This window comes from Lucilia cuprina, chromosome 6 (genome assembly GCF_022045245.1).
Source record: "Lucilia cuprina isolate Lc7/37 chromosome 6, ASM2204524v1, whole genome shotgun sequence".
Lineage (NCBI taxonomy): Eukaryota > Metazoa > Arthropoda > Insecta > Diptera > Calliphoridae > Lucilia > Lucilia cuprina.
In genome coordinates this window covers 22,155,313-22,171,045 of record NC_060954.1, presented here as the reverse complement: position 1 = coordinate 22,171,045, position 15,733 = coordinate 22,155,313, and the positions used below count along the sequence as shown (strand labels likewise).

Genomic DNA, 15,733 nt, shown 5'->3' with positions numbered 1-15,733 from the left:
GACTTTTTGGTATTTTTTCGTTCTTCAAAAGGTACAAAAGGCTTTAAACACATCATGGTGAAGGGTATATAAGATTCGGCACAGCCGAATATAGAACTCTTACTTGTTTTTGTTGCATATTGTTAGTTGTATTCTATAATTACGGTGACCAGACGTTCTGTATTATGCAGAACAGTACTGTAGTTTAAATTATTCTTTGTTAAAAAACGTGAAATCTTCTCTATTTTATTTAGTGTTTTGTGTTTGTTTAGTATTTCGTTATTTTTTTCAATTTTACATAAAAACGCATATGAAATACAAAAATATTAAAAAATTCTAAAACAAATGTAGGTAATGCAGTTTTTTCAACTATAAATATTTACTACACTGAACACATGGAAATGAAACGGTTAATTTTTTTACAAAAATAAAGTTACGCTCTTCTCACAGACGAATTCTGTGTAGCTCTAACACTTATAATTTTCAATATTTTTAAATCCGATTTTTTGCAACTATGTTGGCTTCAGAATTCTACTAAAACATTCATAGAGTTAGGTACCGAATGACAGTAGACTTAGGTATTCTTCAACAGCGTTTCAATTCTTAGAGCGGGTTTTTGAGTTGGCAATCAAATGCCAATTAATAATAAGATTAGTTAATTTAAAAATAAATTTAATCTAATGTTTATCCCTTTTGCTGTTTTTGAGTACAAAATTAAACTTCGCAGTGTCGCCATATAAAACAACAGAAAAAGTCACTGTTGGTTATCAAAACGATGCATGTTTTATAAAAAAGAAGAAGACAATTAATAATAAGATTAGTTAATTTAAAAATAAATTTAATCTAATGTTTATCCCTTTTGCTGTTTTTGAGTACAAAATTAAACTTCGCAGTGTCGCCATATAAAACAACAGAAAACGTCACTGTTGGTTATCAAAACGATGCATGTTTTATAAAAAAGAAGAAGACAATTCAAGTTTAAACCACCTCTATTGGACGCTTAAACTAGCAAACAAAATTAGCTGATTGAGTATTCAAAAACAACTTTCGAAGATTAATTTTAATTTAATCCCTAATCTTTCACCTAAAGATTGGCCCTTCGTGATTAGTGATTTACAATTTAATGAATTATAGTTATTTACTAATTTTTATATTCAAAAAGTCTTAAAAACACTATCAATTTAAATAATGCTATATATAATTAGGGGAATAGCAGAATTAATATAAAAAAATTATACACATATATTAGGTATAAAAGCTTATGAATTAACCCTTTTTGACCACATAGAGTTTTTTAGTTTAGACATATTGGATTAAAAATCGACCGTAAAAAGGATTACATAAATTAACAGGTTCAAAAACAAAATTTTTCTTTTAAAAATGTACACATCAAGATAACTCCATTGTCAAAAAAGGTTAAAGGTTAAATATATCCAAAATATTTAATTTTTTTTGCCCCATTTCGAATTCATGTGCTACGAGACACGTTAATGGCCTGGTGAAATTGCTATACATAACTTTTAAAGTTTTCAAGTAATTTTTGTGTTTTATATCTTTTCGAAATGCTTACTCTGTACACATTACGATCCCTTTACAAGTTCAATTTTTTTTACTAAATGGCCAAATTTAAGCAAAAACTGAAAAAATTCGTGGCAAGATCATGTCTCCTTCAAAACGAATTTTTTACCCTACACCACTTTAGTGGGGAGGTATATTTTGTTTGTGCTGATGTTTGTAATACACTGAAATATTCGTCCTATACCACTCACCTTAAAGTAAATCAATCGGTTTAGAATCCATTTTTATTCGATTAAGCTATGTCCGTCTTGCTATCTGTCCATGTAAACCTTGTGCAAAAGGTATAGGCCGCAATTTTTTAAGATAATTGGATGAAATTTGGCACACACGCTTTTTTGGCACAAGGACATTTAAAATACATAAATTATTTCGCGTAGCCCCAATACAACCGTACCCCCAAATAGGTCCATTGGGCTCATAATTAAAATAAATGTTCTACTATGTCAACAAAAGTCTGCAAAACGTCTTATTATAGAACTTTTAATGACACTAACGATTTTTGAAATGATCGGGCCTCATTTGGCCCTTGCCCCCATACAAACTCCGCGAAAATGACTTGAAGGTAAAAATTCACTTATAAACACTAACAACGTGAATTCCTTTACCATAATTTATATCTTGTAAAAAATCTATTTTTTTTGTCAAAAATAAGTAAAAGTATTCCGAAATAAAATTAAAAAACAAATCAAATACTTTATTTTTTTAAATAAACCCCATTTTTCATATGGTCGACTATGCCCGACTATACATACTTGGTTTTCTCTAAAAACATCATTAATATTAATTATTTGCAATTCCTCTTATAAATAGTGCTAGATTACATTATTGGGTGCTAAATGATTTTAAAAGTGCTAAATTTGCAACTCTGGCAACAAATGTCTATAGTTAATAGTTAATTTTTTATATAGCAGATAATGAACTTTCACTTAGTTTTTTCCTATAAAATTATATTTTTAGGTCTTGCGCCCATACGTTGCCATCCTTTCCTTGGTGGGATTAAATCCAATATCAACAGATACCACCAGATGTAAAGCTTACCTAAGCTATCTGCAATGCACAATTCTAATCATTATTTTACTTTTTGGTTATTTTTTGCAGTATTTGACAGCATATCGGTAAGTAATTTCACATATGTATACCAGCAAAAAAAGAAATTCCAAAGAAGCGAAAAAGTAGAAGAATTTACTGCATGGAATTACTCAAAGTAAATTAATAAAGTAGCGACATCTCTTGTTGTACAACAACATTTCCTTTAACAACAAAGTGAACAAAACATAAATATAAAATATTACTTTTAAGTTGAAAATATTAAGTATTTAATTATATTATTATATATTATACAATTTATAACACTTATCAACTATTTTTAAACCACTTTTAATTCACTTTTTCAACTTTTCACAAATTTTAACAAATAGCAAAACACAATTTAAAAATGGCGTCATAAACAATGTTAACATTTTCAAAACAAACTTTGACAACTAATTTCATTTTTCTAGTTAAAAAGAAATAGTCAGCTGTTCAAGTGAGGCTACTTTATTAATTTACTTTGGAATTACTGAAAAAGACCTGAAGAAGTGATGATTTTGGCACAGTCTTGTCATAGGAGTGATGTCATTATTATTTAATTTCAAATTCGCTACATCTGAAGTTATTCTCAGGAAGTAATTTTTTTTTTTGGAAGTACTAGGAAGTAAAATTGTAGTATTACAAAATACATCTAATTTGACTCAAATAATATTAACATAAATAAATAAATTACACGTCTTTATCAATGAACTCCAAAATAAAATTGGTTTAGTTTAACAAATTTTAGTACAAAAAATATACCTTCAATTTAAAAAAAAAAATTATTCTTTTCGCTTCTTTGGAAGTCAACAAACATCATTTCTATAGAAGGTGAAAAAGTTTACTTAGTGATACTTTTGAATTGGTAATAAATATTATTATTTTTTTTGATGTACTTCGTATTATTTATGTTAATTAAATGGAAACTTGTGAACTATATACATATCTATTAAATCCCTTTCAGAGGCGATCGTGGATTTTCAACAAATACCAAAAATGTGGAATCAATTGATGACTCAAAGGACGATTCCGCCTATACTATTGGTGAGCTTCTTTTTGGTTTTATAATACCCTGTTCATTGGATCTTGCTGGATACATTTCAGCAGTTATAATATGCAAATTCATCGATCACGAACAATTGCAAAATCTTATTGAACGTACATTTCTTATGTCAATGCAACCGAAAAAACTATTAAGAACCTTCTGGTTACATATAGTTGGTGCATTTGTTCTGTGTTCCTTCTTATATGCGTATTTTGTACCCGTAGTTATTTTACAGTCACCTATTATTCCGTTCAAAAGGTTTGGCGGTTTGGAAACTATATGGCAATTATTTGTTAAGGTAAAAATTTATGTAATTAATATATATACTTATATTGAAAACAAGTTGTGAAAAATTGTTACGTTAAACGTTGATTTATTGCCTTTAGATCAAGCCGAATTCTTTTTATTCTTCTTTAACAACTTTTTATTTCCATAGTTTTATACATGATATAATATATATTATTATATCATGTATATATTATTTTTTTAACTCGCGATAAGGATGAAAATTTAAAGAGCGTAAAATAGAACTCGCTCGCGATTCGAGTCAAAACGAGTTAATCGCGAGTTTTATAATTTTGTAAATGGAATAAATTAAAATTTATTAGGCATAATCAATTTATATATAAATATGACATAACCAAATAAGTTTAACATTAAAATTATGTACGCGAATACATACATACATCATTCAACACGTTTTTTATTATCGTCATAATAAAATTTTACAAACTATTTGATTCACAATCAATAATAATATTTGATTCACAATCAATAATCTAACTGCTTGTTTCACAATATCGAAACAACATTTTCTTTTTTATAAATATATTGAAAACAAAAACAAAATTTTAAATTTATTTGTTGTTTTCAATATATTTGTAAGAAAGAAAATGTTCTTTGGCATTTAGAGAAAAATAATAAATAAAAAAAATGTAAAAGATCACTTGCATGTCCATCAATATACATATGTACATACATAACTACAGATAAAAAACATACACATTTAAATAAAAAGGTAGACAATATATTTCTTATACTTTCCCACTTTTGCTTTGTCAGACCGTCATAAAATCTACATCACACATACATAATTATTTCCCATATTATTGGTTCTTTTTTACTACCATAACAGAACCTGTTTCTTGCACACACATTTTGCTAATTTTCGACTCGAATTTAACTCGTTTTCCACTCGCTCGTAAGCGAGTTGAAAAAACAAAAATAAAACTCGCGATTTTGAATTTTAAAACAAGCGATATACCCTGTTTTAAACATACATATTAGTTTTATAAATTTTTCCGGACTGCATTATTACACCAAAAGTAAAACAAAATGAACAACAACAACCTAAACGAAATAAAACCAAAATACACAATGCAATTAAACCAACAGAAATATAAACATACATAACGAAAAACACAGAAAAAACAAAATAAACAACGCAATAAATCCAACCTACATCCAAATATATGAAAAGTAAACAAAATACACAACTCAATGAAGGCAACAGCATCCAAACATACAAAACAAAATACACATCAGAATAAAACCAAATCCATCTACAAACACATGTACATCTTTTTCCAATTCACAGTGTTGTTGTTGCTTATTTAACAAAGCATGAAAAAAATATGTCTTTTTTTGATGAAATTTTTAGAGGTTGTCTCGGATTTTTGCTCATATCTCCTTTATTTATAGACCGATTTTGCTGATTATAAATAGCGATCTTCTCGAAAGCATGTCTAACGACTCCGCTATCTATAAGGATTCAGAATATATATACTCTATTGGAAAATTATATTATAGAAATTACAAACGGAATGACAAACTTATATATACCCTTCTCACATCACCTGGGTGCATGTTACCTTGGCGAGACCTCCGCCTTGGTGTTATTGCAATCCCGGGGTATAAAGAGGTGGCAATGCCTCCAGTCTGGCCGGGGCTGAAAAATTGGTTACAGACCAGAGCACCGCATAATCTGGTACTACGGGTGGCCAGTTGCGCGCAGGACTATGTCCTGGCTGATCAGTTGGTTGAGGTTTCTTCGGGATCCACGTAGTGGCTGTGGTTTAAACCCAAATTCGCGGGGAGAGTAAGTGGCGGTTAAAAGACTGATGCATGATAATAGTCAATATTTCGGGATAAGTTCGGTGCTGTTGCCGAAAACTACAGATACTCCACATAAGAGTGAATGTGGGAATAAGCTTTGGAAATGAGTTAGTATTAATTGTATATGGTACGTGATGAATGTGAGTTATATGTGAATTATATCCAAAATTGAGACCTGTAGTTTGATTACAAAGTTTAAAAGCTCCATTCGGGGGTTCAGTTGTATGGGGCCTAGGGGAAATAATGGTCCGATGTTAACCATTTTCAATAGGCTTTGTCTACGGTACCATAGAAGATAATAAACCAAATTTCATTTAATTATCTCCAAAATTGCGACCTGAATAGAACCAATATTAATGTGCGTTACAACCATTAGCAATAACCCAATATAACCCTCCCACTAAAGTGATGTATGGTATAATTAAGGAATCCTAAAAAATAATCGAAAGCTCAATTATAAAAATATATTTTAATTCCTGACAGTTTTCAAATAATGTCGGGCAGTATTATAATTTACTTAAAAATTTTAGTATCAGTGGAATTTAATACAAATATAAAATGTTTAAACCCGTTTCTTAAGTAGAAAAACTAAAATATTAAAAATTTTTAAAATTCGGTTGCAAACCCGATTCAGCCTTAATTTTATTAAATTTACTCAACAATAATTCAAAGTAGACTGACTCATTTAAGTTCTCATCACATCTTTCGGATACTTCCACACATTCTTGAAAACTCTACTGCCATATGTTCATGTTATTTAAATAAACAGAAGTTTTTATATTGACTATATTGAAACTGGCTCTTTGTAACCGTTAGTTTTAAATACAAATATAATTCGTTCATTCCGAAAAGACACAGATTCACTATTCTCATATGCTGATCTTTCTAGGTATACAATCTTCATTTTTGATCTCAAGATTTTATATTTCAATAAATATTAAATTATACCAATCATCTTAGAATCGTTTTCTGAGTCGATTAAGCTTAGTTTATGTCTTATCGTTCTTTTAAGAGACTGACTGACAGACATGTCTAGATCGTTTGAGAATAAGGACCTAGAAAAATTCTATGTTACAAATGAGATCAAAGATTTATAGTCGAAACTATATAATTTAAATTAAATGTTTCACTTTTCTTAGCTTTTTAATCACTTTCTAATTAACTGTTTTTTAAATCATCAAAAATCATTTATTGTACAGAGGATGTATGATAAGTTCAGTAAACAAAATTTTCTGCATTTTTAAAACTTTTTACCGAACTCCGAACTCGTACCCGAAAGTTCGGTCGAACACTAAAAAATAACAAAAAAACTGAATTTACACAATAATTGCCTTGCCAAAAACTGATATTTTTAATAATTTACGTTCAAGTTTTCCAACTTTTGTAGCCGTCGTACCCATCTCCAATTCAGGACACATTAACGAAATATATACCATACTGTGTATAATTACATCAGCTAACTACTGTTGTCCCAAAAAAATCGTTATCGTTTAGAAATGAAGACCTAGAGTTTTACAATTTTGCAATTTTTAGGCTGGAAGTCTTATGTATATAATCCTGTAAAAAAATTATTTGAAATTTATTCATACAGAAGTTATTGAATACTGAGTTCAATTTCAAAAGAATTAAAAAAATTTTGCTAATTGCTCATAAATCAATATATGACTACTATAAAAAAAACTATAAAAACTTTTGCGGCCTATAAAAACCGGAGAGTTTGTTTACATCTCTGTAGTCAAAAGAAAAAGGCTATCGTTTTATATTAAATATAAATTAAGTTGGAAAACATTTGATTTAAAGCCAAATATTTAGCAAAATTTACTTCCGATTCCATTTCTAAATAAGATAATTTGCAAAACATACTTATTTTTTTTGGAATAATGTTATACAGTGCTTTTAAGATATTTTGAGAGTATCACGGTACTTTTCAACATCAAATAGTATCAAAAAAAGTACGATCATATCAATTTTGCCATCCCTGACTCATGTATATACTTGCCGAATGGCGCAACCAATTGGAGCCAAAATAAGTAAATTTTCCTCTTGTTTTTAGAGAGAATGCAGCTACTCTCAATCATTGCTTACAGGAAGTGTGACCAGGTCTCAACAAATTTTGCTGCTCGATACTATCCAAAATAATGCTAGAAAAAATGCTAAATTAATTTTGATATGCCAAAAAATGCTACATTTACATTTTTAATTTTATTTATTATTTTATTGTTAGGTTAATTTTTTTTACTAGTCATCACCATCTCTATTGCGTTTATGAGAACCGGTTCATAATTAAAATAAAAACGCTTTATACGATCCAAATCTACTGACGAGCTAGATCTCTCTATATGAGAATCGGACCATAATTGACCATACCCCCAATATAAGGTATCATTCAGAAAATTTCTTAACGTTCATTGCAGGCTTAAAACACGACTTATATTCGGCATAAGACACTTTTTTACGAACATTAATCTTTCATTTTGATGAGGATTTAGAAAATTATGAGTATAGCAATAAATATCTACATAAAATAATTTATACAGAACAAAATTTCATGAGTATCGGTTCATAATAGATGCATATAAGGCCCCTTCAGAAAATTTACTCTTATGTTCACGGCTTAAAAATTTAACAAAGATTCGGCACTGCCAAATATAGGACTCTTACTTGTTTCTTTTCATTTATGTTTTATTAATGAATGAAAATTTTTAAAAAACTACACATAATAGAATCATTCCAAAATTTATATACCATAAAAGGCAGTTTTAAAATTTTAACATCTTCGATTTTTCTTAAACTCGGTACAAATATTCTGCTCTTAAATACGGTTTGTACGACGTATAAATTGGATCCATAACTTATACGGTTCATATATTATGGGCTCCTAAAGTTGTGCATCTCGCGTATTTTTATGGAAAATTAGTAATGTTGACGACTAATTACTTTGGAACCCGTTATCCAATTATAACAAATGTGGTCTCTTTCGACAGAACTCCGATTACTCATTGTTGAAATTTCATAAAATATTTTTTAGGTCCTGGCTCAAGGATCATATACCGAAAAATGTCCTTTATCCTTGAATATCCTGAAAAATGGTATTTTGTTTTTATTAATTTTTATACAAAAAAAGGCAATAGAACTATTATTACTATGTAAAAACTTCAAATTGGAATCTCAATGGGATCAGAATTTATGGCAGTTTTTATTTAGCTACATTTAAAATTTCCATAGGAAATGTGTGCTTTTTATACATTTTTATTCCCCTCAAACAAAGGTTTTTATGCCGAATAATGTAAAAATTACCATTAGAAATCCATCAACTTGATGTTAGAAATATTATGGATAATTTTATCTGAAATTATGTCTTAATTAGAAGAAATATTAGAGGTCAAAGGTCAAAATAATAAATTTTTTCTAAAAAATTTAGACGAAAAGAAAATTATCACAAAACCGTTTTTAGTGTTTGATATTTTGAGGTTATAAAAACATGTTGCAAATTAACAAAAAATGACAATAACTCAAAAACTGCTGATGATACAAAAAAATGATCTGTAATTAAAATGTCATAAATTTGATTCTCTACAAATTTTGTTATAACTTCTAAACCCGTAATATACATAAGAAAGGAGGTATTTCTAAAAAAATATATTATTTTAACCTTTGACCTCTAATATTTCTTATAATTAAGACATAATTTCATATAAAATTATCCATAATATTTCTAACATCGAGTTGATGGTCTGTGGTAATTTTTACATTATTCGGCATTAAAACCTTTGTTTGAGTGGACTAAAAATGTATAAAAAGCACACATTTCCTATGGAAATTTTAAATGTAGCTAAATAAAAACTGCCATAACTTCTGATCCCATTGAGATCCCAATTTGAAATTTTTACATAGTAGCAATAGTTCCATTGCCTATTTTTGTATATAAAAATTAAGAAAAACAAAATAATATTTTTCAGGTTATTCAAGGATAAAGGACATTTTTCGGTTTATGATCCTTGAGCCAGGACCTAAAAAATATTTTATGAAATTTCAACAATGAGTAATCGGAGTCCTGTCGAACGAGACCTCATTTGTTATAATCGGATAACGGGTTCCAAAGTAATTAAGTCCTCAACATTGCTAATTTTTCCACAAAAATACGCGAGATGCCTAACTTTAGGAGCCCATAATATATGAACCATATAAGTTACGGATCCAATTTATACGTCGTACAAACCGCATTTATATAAACCGTATTTAACTGTAGAATAAATGGTCTAAATTTTAACTAAATCAAAGGTGTCAAAAATTTAATGTGGTCGAAGTGTCTAAATGATACTTTAGCGATACTTAAGAATTTGCCTGTATGAATGGGAATGAAAAATTTTAGGAAACTCAAACTCATTAACGACAATAAAAATAATTGTTTATTATTTTAGATGCATTAACTTCATCTGGTTTAATATGATGAAAATGGATTCGAGAAGTGACCTTATATTGGAACTATGACCATTTATAGACCGATTGTAAAAAATTCTTAAGTAACATTTCTGTATATAAAAGCAATATTTAAGTTGTAGATACATATCGTGAGTTAATTATAAGTAAAATGATTAATGTACGTTTAAGAGTATGGGAGCTATGACAAATTATGGACCGACCGGAAAAATTAAATTGACAGCAATATTTCTGAAGATAAAAAAGGATTATTTGTGCAAAACATTATTTCATAATAAGTAAAAAGTGTCCACGTAATTTTTGGAAGAGATTCTTGTATGGCAGTAACTAACAATTATGGATATTTGTGGTAAATTTTGTATGGACATCATTATTTAGCAATAAGTTACATATATGCATTTAAGTGATTTTCTGAAGAGAACTTTGCTATTACAAATTGTGGTCTGGTCGAAATTTTACAGTGACTTTTCTGTACAAAGAAGTAACATATTTATCATAATTAGTTATAATATATTTATCATAATTAGTTATAATATATTTATCATAATGAATTATGTGCCTTTAATTGATTTTCGGGAGAGAACCTTATATGTGGGGGTATATAAATGTAATATGTAATATGTTTGTCAAATTTTGTATAAATATCTTAATTGACGGTAATACCTAAATCGACTTAGAAATTCAAAAGGATCAAGTTATATATACTTTGTTGGATTTTCAATGAATTTTTCTCAGGGTAACTAACCGAATGACAAACTTTTACATACCCTCTATCACCATTGATGGTGGTGAAGGGTATAAACATAAGATATTTAAAACAAAGTTGAGAAAAAAGTTAACTTGCTGTTTATTACATTCGCGAAAGACGTATGAGCAACATGTAATTACTATATTAATTCATACATCACTCATACGTTACGGTGAACTACCATAAAGAAAACAGCACACAAAGAAACATATTAAAAACATAAAAACTTGTAGGAAGGCAGCTTAATAGAAAGAAACAGAAACATAATGCATAATGTTTCAATACGAATGAAGGCAAGTAATTAATTATACTTATTAAATCTTGGGTAAGAGAAAGAATAAATTCATTCAATAAATTATAAAATAACAAAGTAAAAAGTAAAGTTTAGAAAATTTATAGAGCTAAATAAAAATTTATGTAGAGGTATTGAAAGCATCATAAATTTCATGAATGTTTCATAATTTCATGAAGAGCAAATACCTAAGCATGTGTACATGCTTCTCAGTAAAGGTACATTTTTCTCACAACCAGTACTTTTGATAATTTAATTAATATTCCAAAATTGTATGTTTGCGTGTGTGACTAATTTGAAGTGGTAGACAAAGGGGTATCTTTTTTATCGGAAAGGGTACAGTTGAACACTTAATAAAACTCCTCGGGCTACCAGAATCAAGAAGAGAACAAATTTTAGAACTAACATCAGTGCGTTTGCCAATTTTATCTACAAAAGCGACACCCACCATTTGTAAAGCATTTACTGTCGTCAAGTTAGCTGTTCCAGTTTCATGATTTTCTTCCTCAGAATCACCTACTACAGCAACAACAGCATTTTTCTTTGGATAATTATTATGCAAGTGGCTCAATTCACCACATTTAAAACAAGAACACGTAAAGGCTTTGAGCATTGGTTTTTAAAATGGCCAAATTGGGAACAATTGAAACAACGTACTTCCGCTTTAGCGTCCGTCAACTTATTTGATGAATTATTTTTGTTAGATAGCTTTTCAGTTCCCAAGTTGCTTATGGTCTGTTTATTCCGTAACTTTTAATAGCGATCAAGTTGGATTTTTAATTGTTGCATATTAGTAGCTTGATACAAAATATTTATAAGTGGGCTGTTGTCATTATATCCTGCAATGATTGTATCAACTAGATCTGTTTCTGGAATATTCGCTTTTTCAGCTACCATTCTCATTTCAATCATATAGCGTTGAATACTCTCATTTGCACCAAGCTTCCTTCCCTTCAATTCTTCGTATATTTGAAGCATAGACTTTGTTTGCCTAAATTCATCTATTAGAGCGTTTTTCAAAGCATCATAATATAACGAAAGCAATGATCTGGCAAACAATGCCGCCGTTCCGTACAGCAATCTTCGTGCACAAATTAATTTCATGCGTTCTGTGCAATTGAGTAAAACAAAAGCATCTTCCAAATCACTTACCCAACACTTTACATCATAAGAGTCATCTCCAGAAAACTTCATAACCATAGAATCGATAGTTGCAAAATCGGAGGAATACAATTTAACTTCGTTATTAAGTATATCTACCTCACGCTGGAGTAACATCAATTCGCGCTGTTTTTGTAACCGTTTAATAGCACTATCTAGAGGTAGTTGGTAGATCAGCGAATGTTGAGTAGTTTCTGGATACACTACCACTGGTAAAAATTGGGGGTTGAACATTAGTATTTGAATGAACAAATGCTGAAGATTGGACCGAAACAGAAGGTTGGTACAAAACAGACGATTGAACAGGTATAGTAGGTTATATAGAGGCAGTTGATTGGACGGAAACATTATGTTGTACATCAGCGGTTTTAGTAGCAGCAGAAAACTGTTCATATAACACAGGTTGAACAGAATGAATTATAGATTAAACAGTTGCGGAAGATTGATTAGAAACCACGTTTTGGACTGAAGTAGTGGCAGGCTGAAGTAGAGATAATTGAAGATGAGAAGCGACATTTGATGTTTGATTAAAATCATCATTAGATTGGCTTGTGTTGTTGTGTTGTTAGCCGCCCCATCGCAATTAGATTTTTTTAGCAATGTGCGAAGTTGAGCAATTGTTGCACTTTCCAGAAAATCAATTCTGCATTGGCTTAATGCTGTTATAAGCTCTTGGCGTGTTAAATTTCTCCTTTGCATTTTTTAAATCCCACTTCTGATAGTTTTTATGTGAAAATAATTTAACAACAAATCTTTATTTATTGAGTATTCATTTATGAATAAAAATCTAGACATTTATAATATTAAAACAAAAATGTTAACTTGATCATTTAATAATTATGAAAACTAAGTTGACGGCAAATGATAATTATTTAAAAAATATCGAATAATAAGGGCAAGGATTTTCATGCACTAAAAATTAATTATATGCGCTCATAATATGAACTATAAAATGGGAAAATATGCACTAAAAATGTAAACGTAAACCAAAAAATACTTCTTTGTGAAGGTACATATTAATAGATATTCAGATCATCAGTTTTTGACAACATATATAAAAGTTTTTATAGATTGCTTTATGTAATACCACATTAACGGAACCACACCCTCGAGAATAACAAATATGTATAAAGACTTTAAATAGTATATATTTATTTCTGAAAATGGAAAACTTGATAGCAATTCTATAAAAATCTGGTGAATGAATGTATTTTTTTATAAATTAGATTTCTTCCGAATTTTATCGTTTTAAGTGAATTATGAACGTGAGTGAAATGTAAGAATAAAATTTCATCATGTTATCTTATCATATGAACACACAGATAGACAGACTCAGAAATTGATACTAAACTGATACTTTAAGGACCAATATTTTGGGCGTTACAATTAGCAGCACAAACTCAAAATACCTTCTGCACTACTGTGATTTTAAAAATTAAATAAAACTATGTAAAATTGTATTTCATAGAACCTAGTATTTTGTTGTTAAATCGAAATTTGTTGATATTTATTTAAAAAATTCTAAATATGTAAATACCAAATTTATTTTAAAAATATGAAAAACAGAAAAACCAAAACAATTTGTTTAAAAAAAAATAAAAATATCAAATAAAAATATTAGAAATATGGAAAATATATGCCATTTAAAATATGCAATTTATGCATTTATAACAAAATATACAAATGAATTTGCATAGAAATCCTTGCCCTGCTGATAACGCTAAAATACCAATACCAAAATAAGTCTAAATACCAATACCACTACCTTATGAGGTTGCCAAGCTTGGTAATAACTGTTCTAAAAGAACGAGAAGTATAGCGACGTCATTCGAAATAAATAAGTTTCATATGACCCAAAATATCTCTCTAATTTTATAAGGATGGCCTATTAATGACCCTACTTTAACTCACATTACCACATACGAGTGTATTGATGAAATTCGACATAAATAAGTTTCATACGACTTCATTTTATTCTTGCTTGCATTTCATAGAATTTTATTATAAATCTCTTCTGATCATGTATGTAAAACAATTTATTGTTGCAAACATTGTTTTTTATGTTTTTGTATATTTAAATAGAAAAATGCTAAAACTGCTAAATCAAAATAAACAAGTAAGAAGTTATAGTCGGGCGAGGCCGACCATATAATACCCTACACCTGTATACGAATTAAATGTGATTTAGTTTTCATAATAAAGCATATAAGTTGAATTGTACCTTGCCTAAAGCCATTAACTGTTTAATAAAACTGTGGATATTAAAGTAAAATTTTTATGGGATTTTTTTAGAGAGGGGCTAGGGTCAAATGAGGCCCTAAATTATCATCAAGACTAGTATAGAACTTGGTGTTGCAGCTTTTTGTCGAGATACGAGTATATTAAATGTAATTTTGAACTTAAAAGTCCTATTTGGCGGGTTGAGTTCTATGGTTTACTATTTTCAATAGGCTTCGTCTACAGTACCATAAAAGATCATGTGCCAAATTTCATTGAATTATCTCCAAAATTGCGACCTTTAGTTTGATTACAAGGTTTACAAGCTCTATTCGGGGGTTCAGTTGTATGGGGGCTAGGTGAAATAAAGGACCGATCTTAACCATTTTCAATAGGTTTCCTCCCTGGAACAATAGAAGATCATGTACCAATTTTCATTCAATTATCTTTAAAATTGCGGTCTGAATTTTGATTACAAGGTTTACATTAATGGACAGACAGACGGACGGGCATAGCTAAATCGACTCAGAAAATGATTCTGAGCCGATTGGTATACTTTAAGGTGGGTATAGGACCAGACTGTCAAGAGTTTTAACGTGAGCACCTGCCGTGTCGGCCTTATCCCACGGTGGTCTTTTTCATAAACAGGGTAGACTTGAGAACGATCTACCATCGCCCCTTTGTCTTCAATGAAGACTCAGGTGGCAATTTTTGCACATTGGCTATGACCGGTCCATGCGCAAGTACTTTGCTGGAGTACTCGAGCTATCTTATCTCTTGCCAAAGTAGTCACGTTGAAAGATAACCACACTACTATGGCTCTGTTATTTCGGCAACAGCACCTAGAGACGTAACCGGTGGACCGAAGCACGACCCATCAATAAGCCGTATACATTGTTCTTACTCACAGTGACATGCTGTGGCAAGTCTGATATGAACAGAGTAAACTCTGAACATATCTGGACAAGGAAGGAAAATTAATCGGTATCACTTGTATATGATACCTTTCATCCATCATCATTCAACCCAGCACACATATCACTTATTCGACACATTCATAGAGAAAAACATACGACACACTCATTTAGAT

General features: G+C 29.8%; 1 protein-coding gene across 4 annotated transcripts in view; it reads left to right on the top strand.

Moving 5' to 3' along the window:
• LOC111679980 overlaps window positions 1-15,733 on the top strand; it is a 65,074-nt gene that overhangs the window by 26,075 nt on the left and 23,266 nt on the right. For 2 of the 4 annotated variants that reach the window (XM_046954929.1, XM_046954928.1), the window contains 2 exons: window positions 2,515-2,672; window positions 3,590-3,968. The exons of 1 other annotated variant lie outside the window; for it this stretch is intronic. In XM_046954929.1, the coding sequence (XP_046810885.1) occupies window positions 2,515-2,672; window positions 3,590-3,968 (537 nt within the window). The remainder of the gene's footprint in view (window positions 1-2,514; window positions 2,673-3,589; window positions 3,969-15,733) is intronic. One more of the 4 variants, XM_046954930.1, reaches the window with a different exon arrangement.